Source organism: Centruroides vittatus, unplaced genomic scaffold (assembly GCF_030686945.1).
Source record: "Centruroides vittatus isolate TY-2023 unplaced genomic scaffold, ASM3068694v2 contig_1168, whole genome shotgun sequence".
Classification (NCBI taxonomy): Eukaryota; Metazoa; Arthropoda; class Arachnida; order Scorpiones; family Buthidae; genus Centruroides; species Centruroides vittatus.
Genome location: NW_027120749.1, coordinates 3,013,248 through 3,032,855, shown reverse-complemented (window position 1 = coordinate 3,032,855; position 19,608 = coordinate 3,013,248). Strand labels below are relative to the sequence as shown.

The following is a 19,608-nucleotide window of genomic DNA, read 5'->3' as shown; positions in this document are numbered from 1 at the left end:
ATAACTAATCATAATGACTCTATGATTAGTTACTGAAATAATAATATAAAATCTTGCTAATTTGTATCTCATCAATGATTTTTGTTCATACATCTTTTATATATATAAATCAAAGTTTTTAATAATAATAATAATCCTAAAGATTATATTTTTGATTTCTATGATTTTTCTAACACTAGAGCATCAAAAATAGAAATAACTGTTTTATTTTGTGATGATTTAATTATTTCAGCTTTAACCTAATTTGGAATTCTTAACACTAAGACCAAAGTAAAAAAAATGGTCTAAAGGTCAAACTGCTAAAATTAAATATAATTTTTTTTGTGAATATTGCTTTTCTTTATTTTTGTAAAAGTTTTTGTCCTCCTTTAGTGTTAATACAAATTTTCAGTGAAGAACTTAAAACAGTGAAATCAACATTTTTATTGTAATTGTTTCTGTAGCTGTGAAGGACTCACAAGGAGACAATAGTGATTTTGCACATTAGTATTTCCATTATGCTTCTAAGTTTATAAATAGTGTAACTGTAGTTGGGCGGCTCGTCACCCGTCAACACGATGCCATCCTCAACAGGATTGTATCATTGAACATCTTAGATGGCATTTATACAAGAACTTATTATACTTATAATGTTATCTTTTGAAAAGGAAGCTATTGTCAGACAAGTTTTAACTATTGTAATGATCAAAACTGAATGCCATCAAATCCTTGAAAGAAATGGAAAATTATTTTATACAGTCAAACCTGTCTATAATGGAATCCCAAGGGACCGAACAATTCCTTCATAGTAGACAAGTTTCTGCCATATACAGGTTGCCTACTACAGATATATTTTGATTAAAGCAATTAATTAATTCCTCAATGCTACCACTTATATCAAACTCATGTTAATCAAATACAGTAATATCTTGGTATTAGACTGAACAATCACCACAGCTAGAATAAATTTTTGTTAATAACAAATATTTTTATTTTAACTATAATTTTGTCATCTGTAAAAAAACATCCCACATTTAGTGTGAATGGGGAAGATGCTACTAAGAGTATTTATTCTGTTTGTATAGCATATCCTTTACAAAACTTAAAAAGAATAATATGCCCAATATGCATTTTATCTGCAGACATTTCCACTTGAATTTATTCAAAATGTGATGTAAAAAATTCAAAATAAGCTTCAAAACAAAGAATACAATCTCACATTAGCAGGGATGTGTTAAATTTCACAACTGTTATAAATAAATTACATATTTATGTTAAGTAAAGACAGCTGTTAAAAATATGCAAAATCTCTGTTGAGCATGGAAGAGGGTAAATAAGTTTCAGTAGTACACAGGTTAATTTACATTGATTTTTGCAGAAAATTCAAGGGACCAAAGAAATCTTTAAATGACAGGTTTTTGCTATACACAAGTTCCCTTATAGACAGGTTTGACTTCATTTATATCCAGAAGTACAGACTGCTTTAATTTCCTCCAAACCTTGTTTGCACCATTAGATGGTCTCAAGGAAATTTGCAGTACAAAAAATGGCAATACCTGCAAAAATGTGCTGAAAGTGTGTCTTGGTTTTGGTTAAGCTAATTAATTGGGAAAATTTGCCAAAATGCAGGGAAACAGTGTTTTATGAGTGAAATTGGAATGTTGTTTACTGTTTTCAATTGTCACAGCATTGTCTATTTACATGGTTGTGTGCTTGAAGTAAGGATTTTATGAAAAACAAACCAAAATGGAGTTTTAAAAAGAACCAAAAAAGAAAATCCAATATTTCAAAACTTTTTTTAACACTACTTAATGGGTAAAAAAAAATTGTATGTCAGCTTGAATTAAAATGAAACATTCACTAGTTTCACTACATAGTTCTTTATTTTCATAATCTTATACTTAAACCTTAATATTTTTTATTTTAAAACATTGTGTTAATAATAGTTTCCCCCCTCTAATGCAACTATAAAAAATGCACAGACTTTTTCATTATATAATGATAAAAGTTTTGACTAAATTTTTGAAAAAAGATAGCATTAACAAAGCATGATAATTAAAAAAATACATCATTCATGGTATTGTCAATGATTTCAATTTTATTTCCTTTAATCAAGTTTATAATTGTTTTGTTATTCTATGAGGACATATGCTTAGTGTTATTATTTTAAAAAATTATTACATTTAAATTTATCAGTTTTCTGTTATGATCGGCAAATTCTATGCCATTTACTTACTTTGTATGATTTAACTAAAATTTTCCAAATATATGAATGAATTAATGATAATTACTAAGAACAGTCAACCTGGATTGTGTTCTAATGTGCAATAATTTGAGGAATGTTTGGTTCTGAAAATCAATGTTTAATTAATTACAAATTAAATTTATAAAAATGTGGATGCTATCATATGAATCCTTAAAAGTATTTTGAAAATAACAAAACTGACAATATTATTCTTCAATTGCTTTGATCTACAATTAACCATTAAGCTGATTTGAAATTTAAGAAAAATTTACATTAAAATTGTGCTTGTCTCATGAAAACCAATAAATGAAATAGAAAGACACAATAGATAAAAAATATTTTTAAAGCACAACTAATGGATCATACAAGTTGATGGAAAATAGTCAAAGTCATATCCAACAGAAGAAAATTGTCAAAAAATGAACCTCTTTTGAACAATAAAATGATTACACGGTTTGGACTCTATTATGAATGTTGAGTCAAGTTGTTTCTGCAAGTGTAGCAATGTATAATGCTTTACATGTACTGATAACTGAAAAATGGAATATTGACTTGTTAAGTAAACCAGAATACTGAAGTTATTTTCCTCGTCCTGTAAAATGCAATATTTAAGAATCAACTATAAGAATGATAATACTTTAAGAATATCTAAAATCTGGACAGTGGATCAAACCATATTCCAAAAATCTTTGCAGAGATTCATTCTAGGAAAAGTATCTGCAAAACAAGTGACAGTGTTTTGTTGTTCTAAAATAGCAGTAATGAAAAAGTAGAACTTTTCTGACAAATGAAATTACACAATTTTTTTTTCTAATTTTTAGGAGAATCTATTTGGTATGATTTAAATCTCATTAAAGATATGGTAGACATGTGCCAGACACTATTTCCTGTGGTTGGTTATGCATCCATATACATACCAACATATCCCAGTGGACAGATAGGATTTCTGATGTGTAGTCTAGCACCGGTAAAAATATTATTATTTTTTGCTTTGTTTTTTCCAATATAATAATTATTGAGAATTGTTTTTTGTATTAAGGAGACGAATTTCAGAGAACCTCGACGTATATTCTCGGAAGAAGAATCTAAACTAATGAGGCTACGATATTATTCTTCCGAAATTCACAGGGCAGCTTTTACACTTCCGGCATTTATCGAGAAGGTAAGCATTTTATTTATTTAACTTTTTCTGCCATTAGACTAATATTTATTTTTACAGAAACTATGGCATTCGAACGAATAGGGGATTTGAAGTTCGGACGGATGTTATTAGGCGATGTTGTGATAGCCGTGCAATATCACACTGTTTTCCTATGCCAGTTTGAGTGTAGGGACCAAAAACAAAACTTGAAATTCTTCTATTAACAAATATCATTTCAATCAAAATTTATTTTTAGCAGCATGAAAAATATATATAGGCTCTATTTTTTAAGTACTACAATATAAAAACTGTAACATTATATATATTTATAAGAAAAAGCGAGTATTTAAGACAAGTTTTATATTTCTGTAACAAAATGGAAGGTAGTTTTTGGGATAATTGTGAATTTATATCAAATTGTAAATTTTTACCATTAAATCAGATAACATTGTTGTTGGAAGATTGTTTATTTTTTCTAACTTCAAAGTTACACTTTATAAAGCAGAAATGGCAAAAACAGATCCAAATATAAATATTTGGATTTTTTCCAAGAACCTCCACACAATACATTGTCTATAATACAAAAGTATTAGACAAATCACAATTATCACATTATAAAAAAAAGTCACTTATAGAGGAGCCGAGATGGTCGTTCCGCCAACAGAAACGTTATTTTGTAGAATTTGGAGGAACTTCCATCTTTATTATGTCCGATCTTGTCGTAATAAAATTTAACATATTTAAAGAATGCTGTCAAACATTAAAACTATCAACAAGAACATTACAGATTTAAAGCAAATGTGTACAAATGAAGTACTTAGTTCCAAATATGCATAATTTCTTTTCTTCTGTCAAATTTTTAATTGTTAAATAAAAAATTTCTTGTATAATGGCTTTTTTACCAAAAATATTTACAAATCTCTAGGAACTAAGCAATTCAATTGCATTTAATCTTAAGGAATGGCAGTATAATGCTGGAATACAGATCTCTCTTAAATGCACATTCAGTGTTTGCATAATAAAACGATGATGTTATTGCATTGTGCAAGATGATTGATGTTTGTCAAATAAATTATGACAAATGAACCAAATATGAAGATAGGATACGTTGCAATATCTGTCAAACAGATTTATTTACACGTTTGGGATGATTTGAATAAAAACCGACGTTTCTGGAATTATTTACATCCATCCGGCGATTTCTAGAACACTTCTTAATGGAAAGAGACTACTTTGGACCACCCGTGAAAATTTTCCCAGAACCGAATTTTACAACGACAGATACTTTTGTCTTCGGACAGTAAAAATGAGGTAGTTAAATAGGAAAGTTACAGAAATAAGCTACTTCGATAACAGGAAATGTCAAAATCTGGAGGAGGCAGCCAACATTGTATTAGAAAAAATTTACCACCAATAAAGCATTATGAAAATTTTTATTATGACAAATATTTAAAAATGAATTGAACAACAATTACAGAAAACGTGGAAACGTTAATGCTGCCATTTTAACTAAACCATAAAAATAGACTGTAATGTCAAATATTACAAAAGGATTCTACATTTAAGTAATGATTAAAAAATATATGTCAATTTATAACAGCACCTAAAGCATGAATTCAGCACTTTTTACCTAAGACCAATGCAATTTTAATTTGCATTAATTGAAACAGTCAGGGTAAATAACACTCGTTTCCCTGCACTTGGTCAATGGAAATGAAGATCGACATAACTATGTACTGTACATCGTACAGTTCTTTGGAAATCACACTAGAGTGGATGTCGACTGCCATCCGAATTACTTAAAAACAATACTGATTGATTTGTAAGTACTGAATCACTTTAATGTGGATATGTTCTAATTAAATTTTTATCATTCATGCATACACAATGTTTAAAATCTTGGTGAGTTTATTTTAATAAGGCATTCCTAGAAATGAAAATTATTATGGGGCATATTCTGGCAATTTGTTCAGTTTTTCCCTGTCTTCTTCCGTGTCATCCCGGGCGACAAATAACGTGTGTCCGTATCCGCAGCTTACACTGTGAATGTGAATGCCATCAAGAGGTTTCACTTCTTGTGGATTGGGAGATGATTTTGGTCTGTTATCCCCATAACCCTAAAATAAAAAAAATACATTTCAGTTCTTAGTTTACCAAAAATATAAAATGATTTAAAATTAAAGGCAATTTTTTTTTTCTTTTGTTTATTGCATTGCCAGTGTGTTTGTTCTATTTTTATCAATGTGTAAATTATGTTAACATTCTAGACCTATATGTTAGTACTGTTTTTTACTTAAATCTCTGTGATAACAATGGAATGGAATGGGCTTTAGACAGCTCCCTGTGATAAGCTTATTACTGATTTGAAAACCAATGCATATTGTGTAATAAGAACATTCTACTTTTTTGAGAGCTATTACAACATGTTATCCATAGTGGTTATTACCGCTGATGTACTGTACATATAACTTTGTGGTTATGTTAATTTTTGTGATGTATTTGGTCAAGAAGACTATTGTCCTGCAGAGCATATTTTATATATAATAAGTTTATTTTCTATTTTGCTCAAAAGAAATTTAATAATTATTAGTCAAAAGAACAGAATTCAAGTGTGGCTAGAATATCAAATTTTCATGGGTAATTTGACCCAAAGTTATATATATATATATAAAAAAAAAAAAAAAAAAAAAAAAAAAAAAAAAAAAAACATAATCCCTAAAATAAAAATCACCATGTATTATCCTACTATAAGTCACTGAGCAAGATTTTTAAATTGTCTAAATTTTTTTTAAATTTTTATACAATGCCTCATCACCAAACTAAAGGCATCTGGTTGGGGATTGTAATAATAGCGAGGTTAAGGCCGAAGCTTTAAACACGAAAACGTGTATGTCGGACGTTCAATGCTGCTTTCCTGTAAGCCTATAAGTTTGACAATGGTGTTTGGAAAGTCATTGGAATCATGCTCAACATTCCAAACGCCATTGTCAAACTTATAGGCTTACAGGAAAGCGGCACCAAACATCTGATGTACACATTTTTGTGTTTAAAACTTCAGCCTCAACCTCGCTAATAAAATGCTCTCCACCTCAAATTAGGAGTGGCTTGCCCCTGTACGTCATACTTGTCCTTTAACAATAGAATTTGTGTCGATCATCTATCTAACACCTTTCAGGGAAAAATTTTTGAATTCAAATTAACATTACAGATAGGCCTCCTACAATGCATTTTTGCTTCAACGTGGTTGGAAAAACACGGAAATTTTCTTATAACACGGTTTAGGGTATTTAGAAATGAATTAACTTTCACATAACAGAAAAATTGCAACAGATCACATAAGTGCAGTGGAACTTGATGAAACAAGCTCAGATCTTGAAATAAGGCCAGTCAAACATTCTCGAACAACTATAATAAGTGACGATGAGGACTGAATTTGTGAGCATAACATTATGATTTCAAGTCAAAATCAAAAAGAAACAATCTTTTTAGTTTAAATAAAATTCAACATCATATAAAAACTTTTTATATAAATAAATTTAAAAAATGATTTTAAAATGTTAAACCATAAAAGGCAGTTTCTCTCTTTTTAGAACTGAATCCCAGATTTTGTATTAAGTTGGTGTCTCCTATAACGCAATGTCCCACAACATGGTATTTTCAAGGAACATATCTACTGTGTTGTAGGAGGCCTACCTGTAATTCCAGTTCGTATCAGTAGTTTGTATATGGTTATTTGGGGCTTCCTGTCAATAAAGTTTCCATATCTGGTCTTATCTTTCATTTATCTAACTCCATTCTTGAGATTAAGAAAAGACAGAAGGATGACAGTGGAAATTTATAGGTCTACAATTTGTTCAAATTGCAGCCCAAAAATGGTTTAATATTGAATTATGGTGTTACAAACTTAAACATTCTTATTTTACATTAAATAAATCAGTATATGAAACTACTAATCAAATATTAAAGACAGCAATTAAATTTTAGGAATAAATCTATTATAATCATGTAAAACTGCATAAGAAAATTTAACCAACCTAACTGCTACTAACCGTAAGCTGATTCTTAAGTGGATGGTTATGCACAATTACAAGTTTAATCACTGTGTATTGTAAAGATTTGGTACTTTACTTCATCATTGTGTTTAAGGCTATTTGCTAACAAAGTTTCATTTGAATTGGAGACCTGAACCTCTGACTCTGTACTTGTTACACAAATTACAAATTTCTCATCCAAATAAAAATACTCAATTTTCAGAGATGCTATTAAGTCTTTGGAAGTTTCGGGTTTCTTTACAACGGTGATGACAGAGTGAATAAGATGCTAAGCACTGGAGCTATATGATATAAATTTGAACCTCTGCAATTTAAATTTTTTTATTCATTTTATTATTTTACCATATCATTAGCATTATTATTACTATTATTATTCTTCATGTTTAAAGCATGTCACAACTTCTTAATCTCTTATTTTTCACCAAACAGGAAATAATAAAATCTAGAGACTTGTTTTATATGTCATTAAATAGAATCTTTTTCCTCACATTTATTTTCAGATATGGTGGTATTATTATATTTGAAGTGTAACAGACATGAGCACAAGAGGATTGTTCATGACATTAACAATAAAAAAAATGCTGCAACTAAGCTACCTATTTTCATATCAAGCTTGTCTTTTTTGTCCATGTTCAGTAACATTTAAAGCTTATTTACTTGTGGTGACATATGAAGAAATAAAAATTTTATTTAACATTTATTTTCAGATAACAAAATTAAATCTACAGAGATTTCTTTTTCACAAACAGAAAAGGTGTCAATTGTTACTTTCCTGACCGACGTTGTACTTTCTGTTATATATAACAGAAGGAATGTATGTCAATTGGTCAAAAAATTATCACCCAAGATTTTTACATTTTTGGACTCAGGACACCTTGAAACATCCGAGAAATGCAAAAAAAAAAAAAAATTTGGGGTTTCTTCTGTATGTATGGGTGTGTGTGAGCGGGCACAATTTTGTTCACTCTTTTTGAAGCTTAATAACTCCCATGCTTTTTGTCAAAAATTTCTGAAATTTTGCAGGGGGGTTTATTTATTAATGGGATTGATGCCATTTAATTTTGGTGATTAAAGGTCAAGGGGGTTGTGTATGCGAGATTTTGAAATTTTAGAGAAAATTAATTGATAAAAATTTAATATAATAATTTGAAAATTTAAAAGATTTTCTCTAAGTTATACATCAAAGAGAACCAAGGAACAAATGTTTCTTGTGTTGACAGTCAGTTCCTGAAAGAGATCTTTATCTCCCATGACTAAAAGGCTGACTAAACCCAAAAGACTCATCATGACACCCAGTCAGATGATCTTAATTCTTAATCTCTATTGGAGAAGAAAAATAGTATAAATAGGAGATACATGCTAAACTCAGCACACCTCAGCACAACACACTGTCCAGTATCCTCTTTTGAATGAGTGCCATAGTTCCTCATACAAGTAACTTCTGCCCAAGAAATTGATTCACATAAGCCAATATATTACAGAGGTAATATATTGGTTATATGGTAATATATAGTTGTAAACTCTCTCTCTTATCTCCCCATATTAGGGATTATTATATTGTTAATGCTCTCTATTTAGATGGCATGTTTAGTTTTTATTTGTAATTTCTTTTACTTTTTATATTATTAAACTTTGTTATTTCCTTGTTAACTAAGTGTCATTGGTTTCGTTCATGATAAGATATCCTATCTCTTACTCACATATCTTCTCAGTCATCAGTTAATTAGCCCTCCTTTTTAATAATATTTTAAATGCATGATAGGGATGAAATTTGTGCCCTATCTGGTGTCAGCATCTTGACGGGAGACAAGATTATACGATCGTACATCTCCATTTTTTTAATGCCATCCTTCAACATAGGGGTCGAATCTTACCGATTTTGTGTCACCTGGTATCGCCCCGTGACTCTCGGCTTATCTCACTTGTATATCTCCAGTAGGGTCAACTTATTAATAACAAGTAAAATCATTGTTATTTACAATTTTTTTATAAAACTCATCCCTACCCTGAAAATTAAACTTTTTGCCATTTTATAATAAGTTTTTTAAATAAATTTTCAACTATGATAACAGATGGCACCACCAAATGTTATCAAGAAAGTTGAAAAAATCCAGCAACAAGTTGCTTAATCTCTTGTTTTATAAGTTTTAAATGTGAGGAATAATAATGCTAAAGTTATGGTAAAATAATTATGTTGCACACAAAAAACTAGTAGGTTTGAACCTAAGTAATTTATCATGTAGCTCCAATGTCTATTGTTTTATCCACTCAGCTATCATTGTTCTGAAGAAGCCTGAAACTTTCAAAGATAAGCTAAACACTCACTTTTCATCGGACCATTTTTCAGACACTCTTGCAAAATGGATTCTATGAAATATTTTGATAAGAATCTGTTTGTGTTTAGGGCTACATGTTCACAAAGTTTTGTTAGAATTGGAGACCTGAATGTCAGACCCTCCCATTGCATCATGACATCAAAGTTTTGGTAAACCTACAAAATGATGAAACAAATACTGTACATCTCAATCATTAGGTTAAAGATGGAAATTTTCCAGTATGATGACTTTTATAAATTTTCTATAATTGTAGACCCATAAATTCTCACTGGCTGGTCTTTCATTAATCTCAAGAACAGAGTTAGAAAGATGAAAGTCAAGACCACATATGGAAAGCTTAAGGGAATGAAGCCCTAATTAACTATATACAAACTTCCAGTTTGGATCAGAAGTCATGTTATTTTAATTCAAAAAATCTCTAAACAGAGAGATGGTCGGCACAACTCCATTATTTAAGGAAAAGTATGATATACAGGGGCAAGACATTACTAAAATTGAGATAATTATGATAAATTGCTTGCTTGTTTGATATGGTTTCAAATACAAAAAATAATCATCAATTTATTCTAAAACTGGCAATGCAGTCTTCAGTTTGTTGTGCACAGCCTAAGTTTTACACTTTAGTCTCTATGTCTGCTATAAAAGAATTTTAAATTCAATTACATTTTGAGTATTATAGTAGTGTGCTCAAAACTAGGGAAGAAAGTGATACAGAAAGAAGAAAAAGAGAGGAAATAAAGATATTGAAGTTTCTTTAGGCTAGCTCACTCTACAGTGTATATGATTTTTGCAAATCATGAAAAGTAAAAAAAAAGTTGTAAAACAGTTATAAGTTTTGTGAAATAGTGATGACTTCTCAGATCAATGCAAAGTAATCTAAAAGCTCAAAATGTATCTTATACAGTAGATGGAGAATTGAACTGATGATGATAGTATATTACCTTATCAACTATGATTATACAGTAGAAGACCATATCAATATTTGACAAATAGAAAAAAACAGTGAAGAAGAATGATTACAAGGAACAGAATATAAAAATTATGACAAAATGTAAACATCGGAAGTAATAAAAATGAAATAGTTATTATGAACAGAAGGGCAGAGAAAGGTTTGTTTAGGTGACGAAAGTTCAAATGTTGAGTTATGAAGGCAATTTGCTAGCCACTTCAAGGAGTAAGAAATGTATTTGGTATTCTTGCATTTATATCATCATTTATGATCTAAGCCAACGTTTTTCTATGTAAGGGTCTAATTTCAAAACTTTTGAACTGACGTGGGCAGCATACAAGAGAAAATAGAAAAAAATGCCAATAAATCACAATTATTTATTTACGTATAATTATAAATTATCATGAGTATATTTAATTTAGCTTCTGAAACTGATATAAATGTAATATATCAGAAATATTTGGTTAAATATTAGTCACTGCTAGCTTTAAATTAGTTTTGATGTGTCTGTTAGCCAGTTTCTTGTTTTAATTTTTACTAAATTCATTGCGTAAAAACTATTCATGTACATAAGTTATAGAAAATAACGTTTGTACATAGTTTTGCTGCATACTTTCTTAAGCTGGGAAACTGATATATTTATTCATATTTTATGCAACATGGGCCACAAGAAGTATTAATGCAGACTGCATGTGGCCCGAGGACCACGGGTTGTCTATTCCTGATCTAAGTGACTAATAAAAATCAATATAGTGATTTGTCTGCTTTATAATTATCAAGTAGCTGTAATTTTTCAACATTTTTGCTTTTTTCAATAAATAATTTATTAAAAACTATTTCAGTCATCACAAAGCTGTTAAGATCATAAATATGAGAAAACCAAATATCTTCCTACACTTTAACCTATTCCATGTTAAAATTTTTTTCTGTTGCATGTGGCTGCCATGTTGAATTTTTGTCAATGTTAAGCCTAATGAAAAAAAATTTTTTTTAAAATAATAATTAACGATACAGTAGCCACAATTATTTTTTTATTTTGCACAAACAAAATAAATATAATTCTTTTTGTTTTTATATTTTTCAATATATTTCAAAAGTTTGTTTTAATATAAGAATTATGATGCATAGTGACATCTAGTATCAAAAACATATCAATACTGTGATGATATATATAGGGTCTGCTACTTGGAAGTGTGTGTTAATGCAGGTTGCACTGTAGTTTATATATATTCTCCAAAATCAATTTTATTTAGAGAGAAGATTAATATACTCTGTTCAAGTACGGAAAACAAAAAATTTAAATTCAGTTTTTCTCTCTAACAAATACATACCAGTTCACCATAAGTAGGACTAGGACCCCAAGAAATAACGCTCTCATCAGCCACAACCACTAGACTACGATTGGAACAGCCAATGTCACGAATCTGCCAACCTGCAAGATCCTGAATTGGTTTTGGATACATAGTAGCCTCTCCAGTAGTTTTATGTTGTCCCCAGAAATATAAAACACCTATAGTTTTTAAATATATAATAATGCTATTTAAGCCAAATTATTATTTTGGGCATAGAGAGTAAAAAAAAAACTTCTCACCAAATTCATTTATTGCCATACTATAAGTGCCTCCAGCATAAACTCTCTTCACTCCACGATTAGGACCATCAAATGATTTTATGAGTCTAGGAACCATTTCATCTTTAGGTTCTGCGTGGCCAAGTCTGCCATATCCACCAAATCCCCAAGAGAAGCATCTTTTTTTAGTGTCAACAGCAATCTGTAAACAGCATTATTATTATTTTATTTATTAATTAAAGACATCAAAATTAAACATAATAATAAAATAGAAATTGAATTAATTTATTAAATAAGATGCCAAATTTTGAAAGACCAATTGTAAGTAAAATTATATATTCTTAATAAATATTTATGTAATAAAGCTCATAACAATACATTTAAACAAAAACATATCATTGTATATATCAGGGGTGGGCAAGCGAGAGTTCATTGGGAGCCGAAATGTAGGTTTTGCAAAATGCATGAGAGCCGCAGTTCTGTACTGTCGTGGTGGATAGTATGGTAAGGTGTACAATTTTATTATATAATATAAATATATTATAAAATAAATAATGAATTTTCTAATAAACATATTTTCACAAAATTATAAAAACAGAATTGTAAAAATAATAATAAAAAACAGAAATTAACACTTTCAGCGAGCCGCATTTGCCCATGTGTCTGATATATATATAGTATAGCAAATCTTTAGAATTTTGTATCATTCTAATTTTCTGATATAAATATCCAGAAAAATTATATTTTGCAATCTAGTATTATTGATTAAAATTTCAAAATAAACATATGCAAGAAGTATGATTATGGATGATTGAATTGCTTTTCGGAAGCATACAAAATGTCCAAAAGATATGTCTACAGCAGATTATCTAAAATATCATTATACTTGAATGATGCATCTACATAATGTAGCACAGATAGAATGCATTTAAGAGTATGTAATATCACATTTTTTATTGGCTTTTTTTTTTTATATATTTACAAAGTTCAAACTGAATTCCAATGATGTTGATTCATGCTATTAACTCTATGGGCAATATGATATGATGACTTATTTCATGACAGATTTTACAACTGAACTGATTTGGCAAACAAGTATTTATTAGTATTGAGAAGCATGTTTCAACATAAGTGACACATCAAGTGAGCAAGAATTGTGAAGAGCATTGTATTTGAATTACATTTCCTTTCCTTACATTAATGTTAGTTATCAATTGTTTGGAACTTTTAGAATTTAGAGTCTATCAGCTAAATACAACATCATGATAATATTACCATTACACAATCTGCAGATAGACCTAATAGTTTTTCAATTAACATTACAGATGCATTACAGAAATATTTTGCTATTTGTTACAGAAAGTTGTTTCCATTTAAAAATTTTTAAAATTTAGTTCCAATTAAAAATGACTAAAATAGCTGAGAACATAAGAGAAAATGTTTTCTTAAAGTATCAGAAAAAGTTAATAAAGATAAGAGGTAAAATTTCCTTGGAATTCCATGGAAAAAGTTCCTTGAGCATCCAGAATTCAGATGCAGTTTATCAATATTTAAATCAAGAAATAATTTTAATATAAGATTTAGACAACTAACAGAAAAAATAAAATTATATTTTATTGAAAATATAGATGAAACAGTTTTAAGTATATTCTTGTCATAGACTATTTGAATTTATCATCATCAGATCCAAAGGAAAAAAGTTAAAACACAAAATACAAAGGAAAATCATTAAGTAACAGGAATTTTGATATAAATTCATGGAGATGTATGCAATGTGAAAAATCTTATTGTGGGACACAAAACAACTCCTTAACAATACACCATATAGTGGATGTGACAATTGAGTGGTTTGTACGTGCACAATAGCTTGCACAACATGGATGCTCCACTGTTGAATTGCACTAAGGAAGAACATTTTATGGGGGGCAGAGGCAATCATAGAGGGTAACTCTCTGAGTGCCTCTGCCCCCCATAAAATGACTTGGTATTTAATTTTGCTGGAGTCAGGAGTAAGAGTTGGAGTTGTCCTACTAAAATTATTAGGATTTGGAGTCAGGTGTTTTTTTACTGACTCCACAGCCCTGGAATATAGGGTCCACTCTTGTCCACTACAGTGCCAGGGTCATGCTACTTGTCACAAAATTTGCAATTTGCAGAAATTTCATTAATCTGATGATTGGAGTGGCAAATAAGCACAGAGCAGTCCAGGAAAAAAAGTCACTCAGTGAAAAATGATTTTGAGAAGGCTTTTTACACATGGGCTGAGCAGCCACAAAAGATTCAGTTTTAATCAGATGTACTACTCATACTATACCAAGAATTTTATTATTAATAAACAAAAATAAAGTTGGTTGAGAAACTCAGTCATAAGAACTCTGCTTTTTTATATTGTGGATTGTCCTTTCATTTCTGGTTGGTACAAAAAGTCACAGAAAGTAAAAAGTAACCTGGCAAATAAAAAATGTTTCTAGCAAATGGATTGGCAATTGCTATAAAAAAGCCAGGGTAACCTATGCCGTAGATACACCACATAAACTAAAATTTGAGATGATGAAACATCTATGATACAGTCTGTACTTGGTGGATATTGGATCTTTGAAAGAGCATTTGCAAAGTCAGAATTTTGCTGATGACACCAAGGTAATAAAGGCAATACAGAGTTTGTTAAAGGCCAAACCAAAAAAAAATTTCTTTTTGGAGGACATCCTAAAGCTTGTGGTCTAGAGGACTAACTGTGTTGTGAATCTGGGTGACTCCAGGTGTTTCCCCTACTTATGAAAAATTTGGCCATATGTCTAAAATTTAAATTTCATGTGGACTCTGAAGTTTTCTTGCCAATTGGCAAGAGAACTTCATTATTATTTATTAGTCTTTGGACAGTAATAAATAATTAATGTGGGCATATTTCTATTGCATATTGTCATTTTTTGTTTTTGCACAAATTCTGAGGTTCCATCACCACTTGAAGTGGCATTAAAGTTGATAATGTTAGAGTAACAATATTTTTACTGCTATTTGCAATTTTTATAAACTTTTATGATTAATGCTTCAAAAATGCATGCAAAACATAACAGTAAATCTAATAGTTGAGATAAATGCAAAAAGTGTCACTATTAGCATGGAATCTAAACTGGACATTATAAAACTAAGTGCATTAGGCAAAAAAGATCGTGAAATCATGTTTGAAACATTCTACTATTAAGCAATAGTGAGCAGGTAAACAAGTATAATGTATTCTATTAAGTACAGGTAACCCCCATATAACACAGTGCTTTTATAGCACGTATTCACTATAACACAGTTCGAGAATTGGGTAAAACCCTCGTACAACATGAAATGTAATAAAAAGTATTAAAAGCGAACTTTATCTAATTTGAAATTAGGGAAATCCCCACACAACAGTTCAATAAACATGATAAAGCTTTTAAGTGCAAAGATACCTCATTTGACATTTTTCATTCAAGTGCATACATACCATCAGATTTTCCTGCAAAATTTTCATGAACTATTAGTACTTAAGTACAGTATGTAAATTTTCTTTTTCCACCTTTTGTTAATACACGTAGTCCTTCTCAAAACTTGTTTCAGTGTTGCCAGATCTCAATGCTTCTGCTTTTGATGTTGATTAATTTATATTAACATGTATCACTTCTTAAAAAAATTTTAATAAAGATATTTATCTTAATTATGGAAATATAATGGCATGTTTTTTAATTTTTGGAACCTAACCCCCGTTTTCATACTAGTTCTTTGTTTCATATAACACAGCAATTTTTTGGAACATAACTCCCTTGTTATACAGGGGTTACCTGTACATTGAAGGATCAAACACTAACAATAGGTGGTTATTCTGTGTACAAATGTACTTTATAGATTAGTTTTGAATTATTTTTTTAGGTTCTTGAGGTTTTGTTGTAAGTCATTTCAACTTACGACAAAATCTCAGGAACCTAAGTTGTTCATAAGTAGGGAAGTGCATGTATGTTTAAAGGCATAAACAATTTCTTTACATACTCTTGTAAAAAAGTTCCTGCTATTTAATGACTTTCCCTCATATTTTTTGGGACAAATACTGGTTAGTTAAATTAATAACTTTTCTTGAATTTATTTAATAATTGAAACAAGTTACTTATTACATAATTAGCACATGGTATGCACACACACACACACACACAATGAATATATTGATCTATAAACATAATATTAGTATAAATAAAGTTTAATATTTTATAGTAAAAGTTAAGAAATATTTTATATGATTAAAATAGAATTGTTATGTATACTTACAGTGTGATTGATACCACAAGCAATATCAATTATTTGGACATCATCCACCAAAGTTATATGACCATCTCGACTTTTTTCTACAAATACACCAATTCTTCGTGGGACCAATTCACATTGATAAGATAATTTGTTACTTGTCACAAAATAACGCCCATCTGAGTTGTGACCTAAATATAAATGGCATTTTCAGCTTTATTCCTATAACTATAAAAAATTTCTTCCTTGTAAAATAAAAACTATCTTACCTAGCTGTCCATATTCTGGACAACCAAATGAAAATATACAACCTTTCACATCAGCAATAACACTGAACTCTGCTCCACATGCAATTTTTACTATTGGTCTACCTTTAAAAGAGGTCTGAAAAATAAATTATTTATATGTATTAATTTTTATTACAATACTAATATTGTGTATTACAAATATTTTAGAATAATTACATGTAATTATAAGGGTCATTTGGAAAGTAGTACCAATTTTAGAATAAAAAAGTAACCATTGGTTATTTTTTTATTCCAAGATGAATTCTAAGATGATTTAATGAATCTTACATCCAAATCTTATGAACCTTACATCTTGCTAGGAATAAATTTCACTTTATCAATTGGATGACTTTGCTTAATATATAATTACCATCTATAGGCAATAGTTATGAGAATTATTATTGAATGTTTTTCCAAGACTGATTTCACAAAAATGAGACAAAATAAAGTAGGTTGAATATACAACTGAGACTGACAGTAAATAACCTTTATACCAGTGCTTTCCAATCTTTCTGGATTAGCAACACACTTTGAATTCAATAAGATTCCTGCAACATACTATAGTTCTTAAAATAAAAATGTTTAAAATTTAAAATAAATTATCAAAAGTTTTAAAAAATCAAAACATAATATGGAATTTAAAATTCCCATGACAAAAACTTACAATTTTACAAATATACTGTCTATATATATATATATATATACAAAGAGCTAATATTGGTCTTTAATTAACCCCTTCTCAGTCTAATTTTTTCAGGTTAACCATCCAAAGGAAGAAGTCAATTTCTTTAACATCGATATTTGATATCTAATTAATTCTAATGAAAAATATGCAAAAAAAATTAGTTCCTACATATTTTTTCCCCTAAAAATAATATAAATATAGATAAATAAAATTATTTTATTTTATTAATAATTTTAATTTACTTAATAATTATTAATAATATTTATAAATAAAATAATTTTATTTACTTGTTTGAAAAAAAAAGCTATCAAAGATAATTTACATAGATGCTAGCAGATTCTGAAATAAAACAAAATTTTCCCACCAAAAACAGCAAAATATTTTCTATAATGTAGTGCAATCTATCGAAGAAATAGTGAAATAAACATAAAATTATAGCAAATGCATATGATGTTAAAATAAAATTTTCTAGAGTATTTTTTCAATGAACATACGATATACTGTACATCAAAGCCAAAAAAGCAATCACTATGTATATATTGGATGCAACAGTGACTGAGAAGAGATTAAGTACAAAAAACCATAAACTTCATACATAACAGTTTTGCTTTAATGATTAATAGATATTAATATCTGATTAATAAATTCTTTAATTTATTAATTGCCATTTATATATTTTTTTTTCTGAAAAAATTTATTATTCAATACTAATATTTGATATCCAATTAGTCATTACGTTTGTGTATGTATTAAAAATTTTAGCATGTGATTTTTAAAACCGAAACCAATTACAAGTATAGATTTTACATATTTATAATCACAAAATTATTTTTGTTTTTAAATATAATTTATTTCATTAAAAAAGCTTTCGGCAAATTTTGAACTCATCCAATAAGAATTTATGCTCTATTTTTCTAAGTTGGCACCTGCTGTAAGCAAATACTTTAGAAGTTCCAGGATGTTCAAGATTTCTTTTTATTTGTAGACCTAATAAATGGCAGTATAGTGTGCAAGCAATAAACAAAGCTTTATTTTTTTTATAAAAGTTTGATGGTTTTCTTGTATCATGTGATAGCTATATAATATATATTACGTACCGGTACCTCACAGTTTGGACAACTAGTTTCATTATGGGAAAATCAGAAATCTAGAGCTGGTTGTCTGATGAACAACTACTAGCAGATACTCTTATATTTATAATTTTCAGGATTAGAAATTAATAATCAGAAAAAATGAATTACCATATTTCCTCAATTAAATCCCAGAATTCAAATAAATCCTGGGGAGTAAAACTGCTGTTAAAAGTAAACCTCAGGTTGAATAGTATAGGAAACATGTTGAAGTACTTCACTGTAAACAATGATGTATTTTTAGAATGACAGGTAAGGAGTTTAACTAAAATTTTACCTCTTTAAATTGTCTAGTCAGACAGCACTTTTTATTCTAAGGTTTACAAGAAACATTTTTTGAAGTAAAATTATAAATATTGTTGAATATCAAGCATGAAATGTTGTGATCAAGTTCATAAATCGAGAACTTATCAACCAAAGGGTAATTAAGAAAACTCTTGATTCAAATTCACCATGTCCTTCTGAAAGTGATGGTGAGTTGAACCAGATGATAGTCAAGATCTTGATTCCTACAATGACATTGAAGCAGACACAAATGACAATGAAATAACCAAATTAGTAGATGCTAAATTGTGTTAACCATAAAAACCATAATTATTTCAAATATTGTAGTTGTAACCCTTAAATATAGTATTAAAAAAACGGTTTTGATAGTTCAAAAAATGTACAACTCAATAAGGTATTTCTTTTAATTTTTACCTACTTGTTTCCTGTTTCAAGATAATAAACCTTGGTCTTGAAAAACCTTGGGGATACATATATTTTAAAAATAAATCTCCCCCAGTGTTTAATTGAGAAAATACAGTAAATTACAATCTAAAAAATAATAATTGTGAGAATAAATTGAAAAATTTTTATACCCTGGTTGGAATATTAATAGCTGTATTTTGAGATCCAATACCACATTGTCCCATCTTATTATCTCCACAGCCATATACAACTCCAAATTCTAAGAATTGTTTAGCTTATTA

General features: G+C 29.0%; 2 protein-coding genes across 2 annotated transcripts in view; one reads left to right on the top strand and one right to left on the bottom strand.

Annotated features, from left to right (window-relative positions):
• The window catches only part of SpdS (Spermidine Synthase), a 28,669-nt gene extending 24,844 nt beyond the window's left edge, over positions 1-3,825 (top strand). The window contains exons 7-9 of the mRNA XM_067278564.1: positions 3,046-3,191; positions 3,264-3,386; positions 3,444-3,825. Of these exons, the coding sequence (XP_067134665.1) occupies positions 3,046-3,191; positions 3,264-3,386; positions 3,444-3,467 (293 nt within the window). The 3' untranslated portion in view covers positions 3,468-3,825. The remainder of the gene's footprint in view (positions 1-3,045; positions 3,192-3,263; positions 3,387-3,443) is intronic.
• The window catches only part of LOC136982087 (protein RCC2 homolog), a 39,825-nt gene continuing 24,030 nt past the window's right edge, over positions 3,814-19,608 (bottom strand). The window contains exons 5-10 of the mRNA XM_067278511.1: positions 19,498-19,586; positions 16,805-16,919; positions 16,560-16,726; positions 12,294-12,474; positions 12,034-12,212; positions 3,814-5,482 (exon numbers count right to left, since the gene is read on the bottom strand). Of these exons, the coding sequence (XP_067134612.1) occupies positions 5,309-5,482; positions 12,034-12,212; positions 12,294-12,474; positions 16,560-16,726; positions 16,805-16,919; positions 19,498-19,586 (905 nt within the window). The 3' untranslated portion in view covers positions 3,814-5,308. The remainder of the gene's footprint in view (positions 5,483-12,033; positions 12,213-12,293; positions 12,475-16,559; positions 16,727-16,804; positions 16,920-19,497; positions 19,587-19,608) is intronic.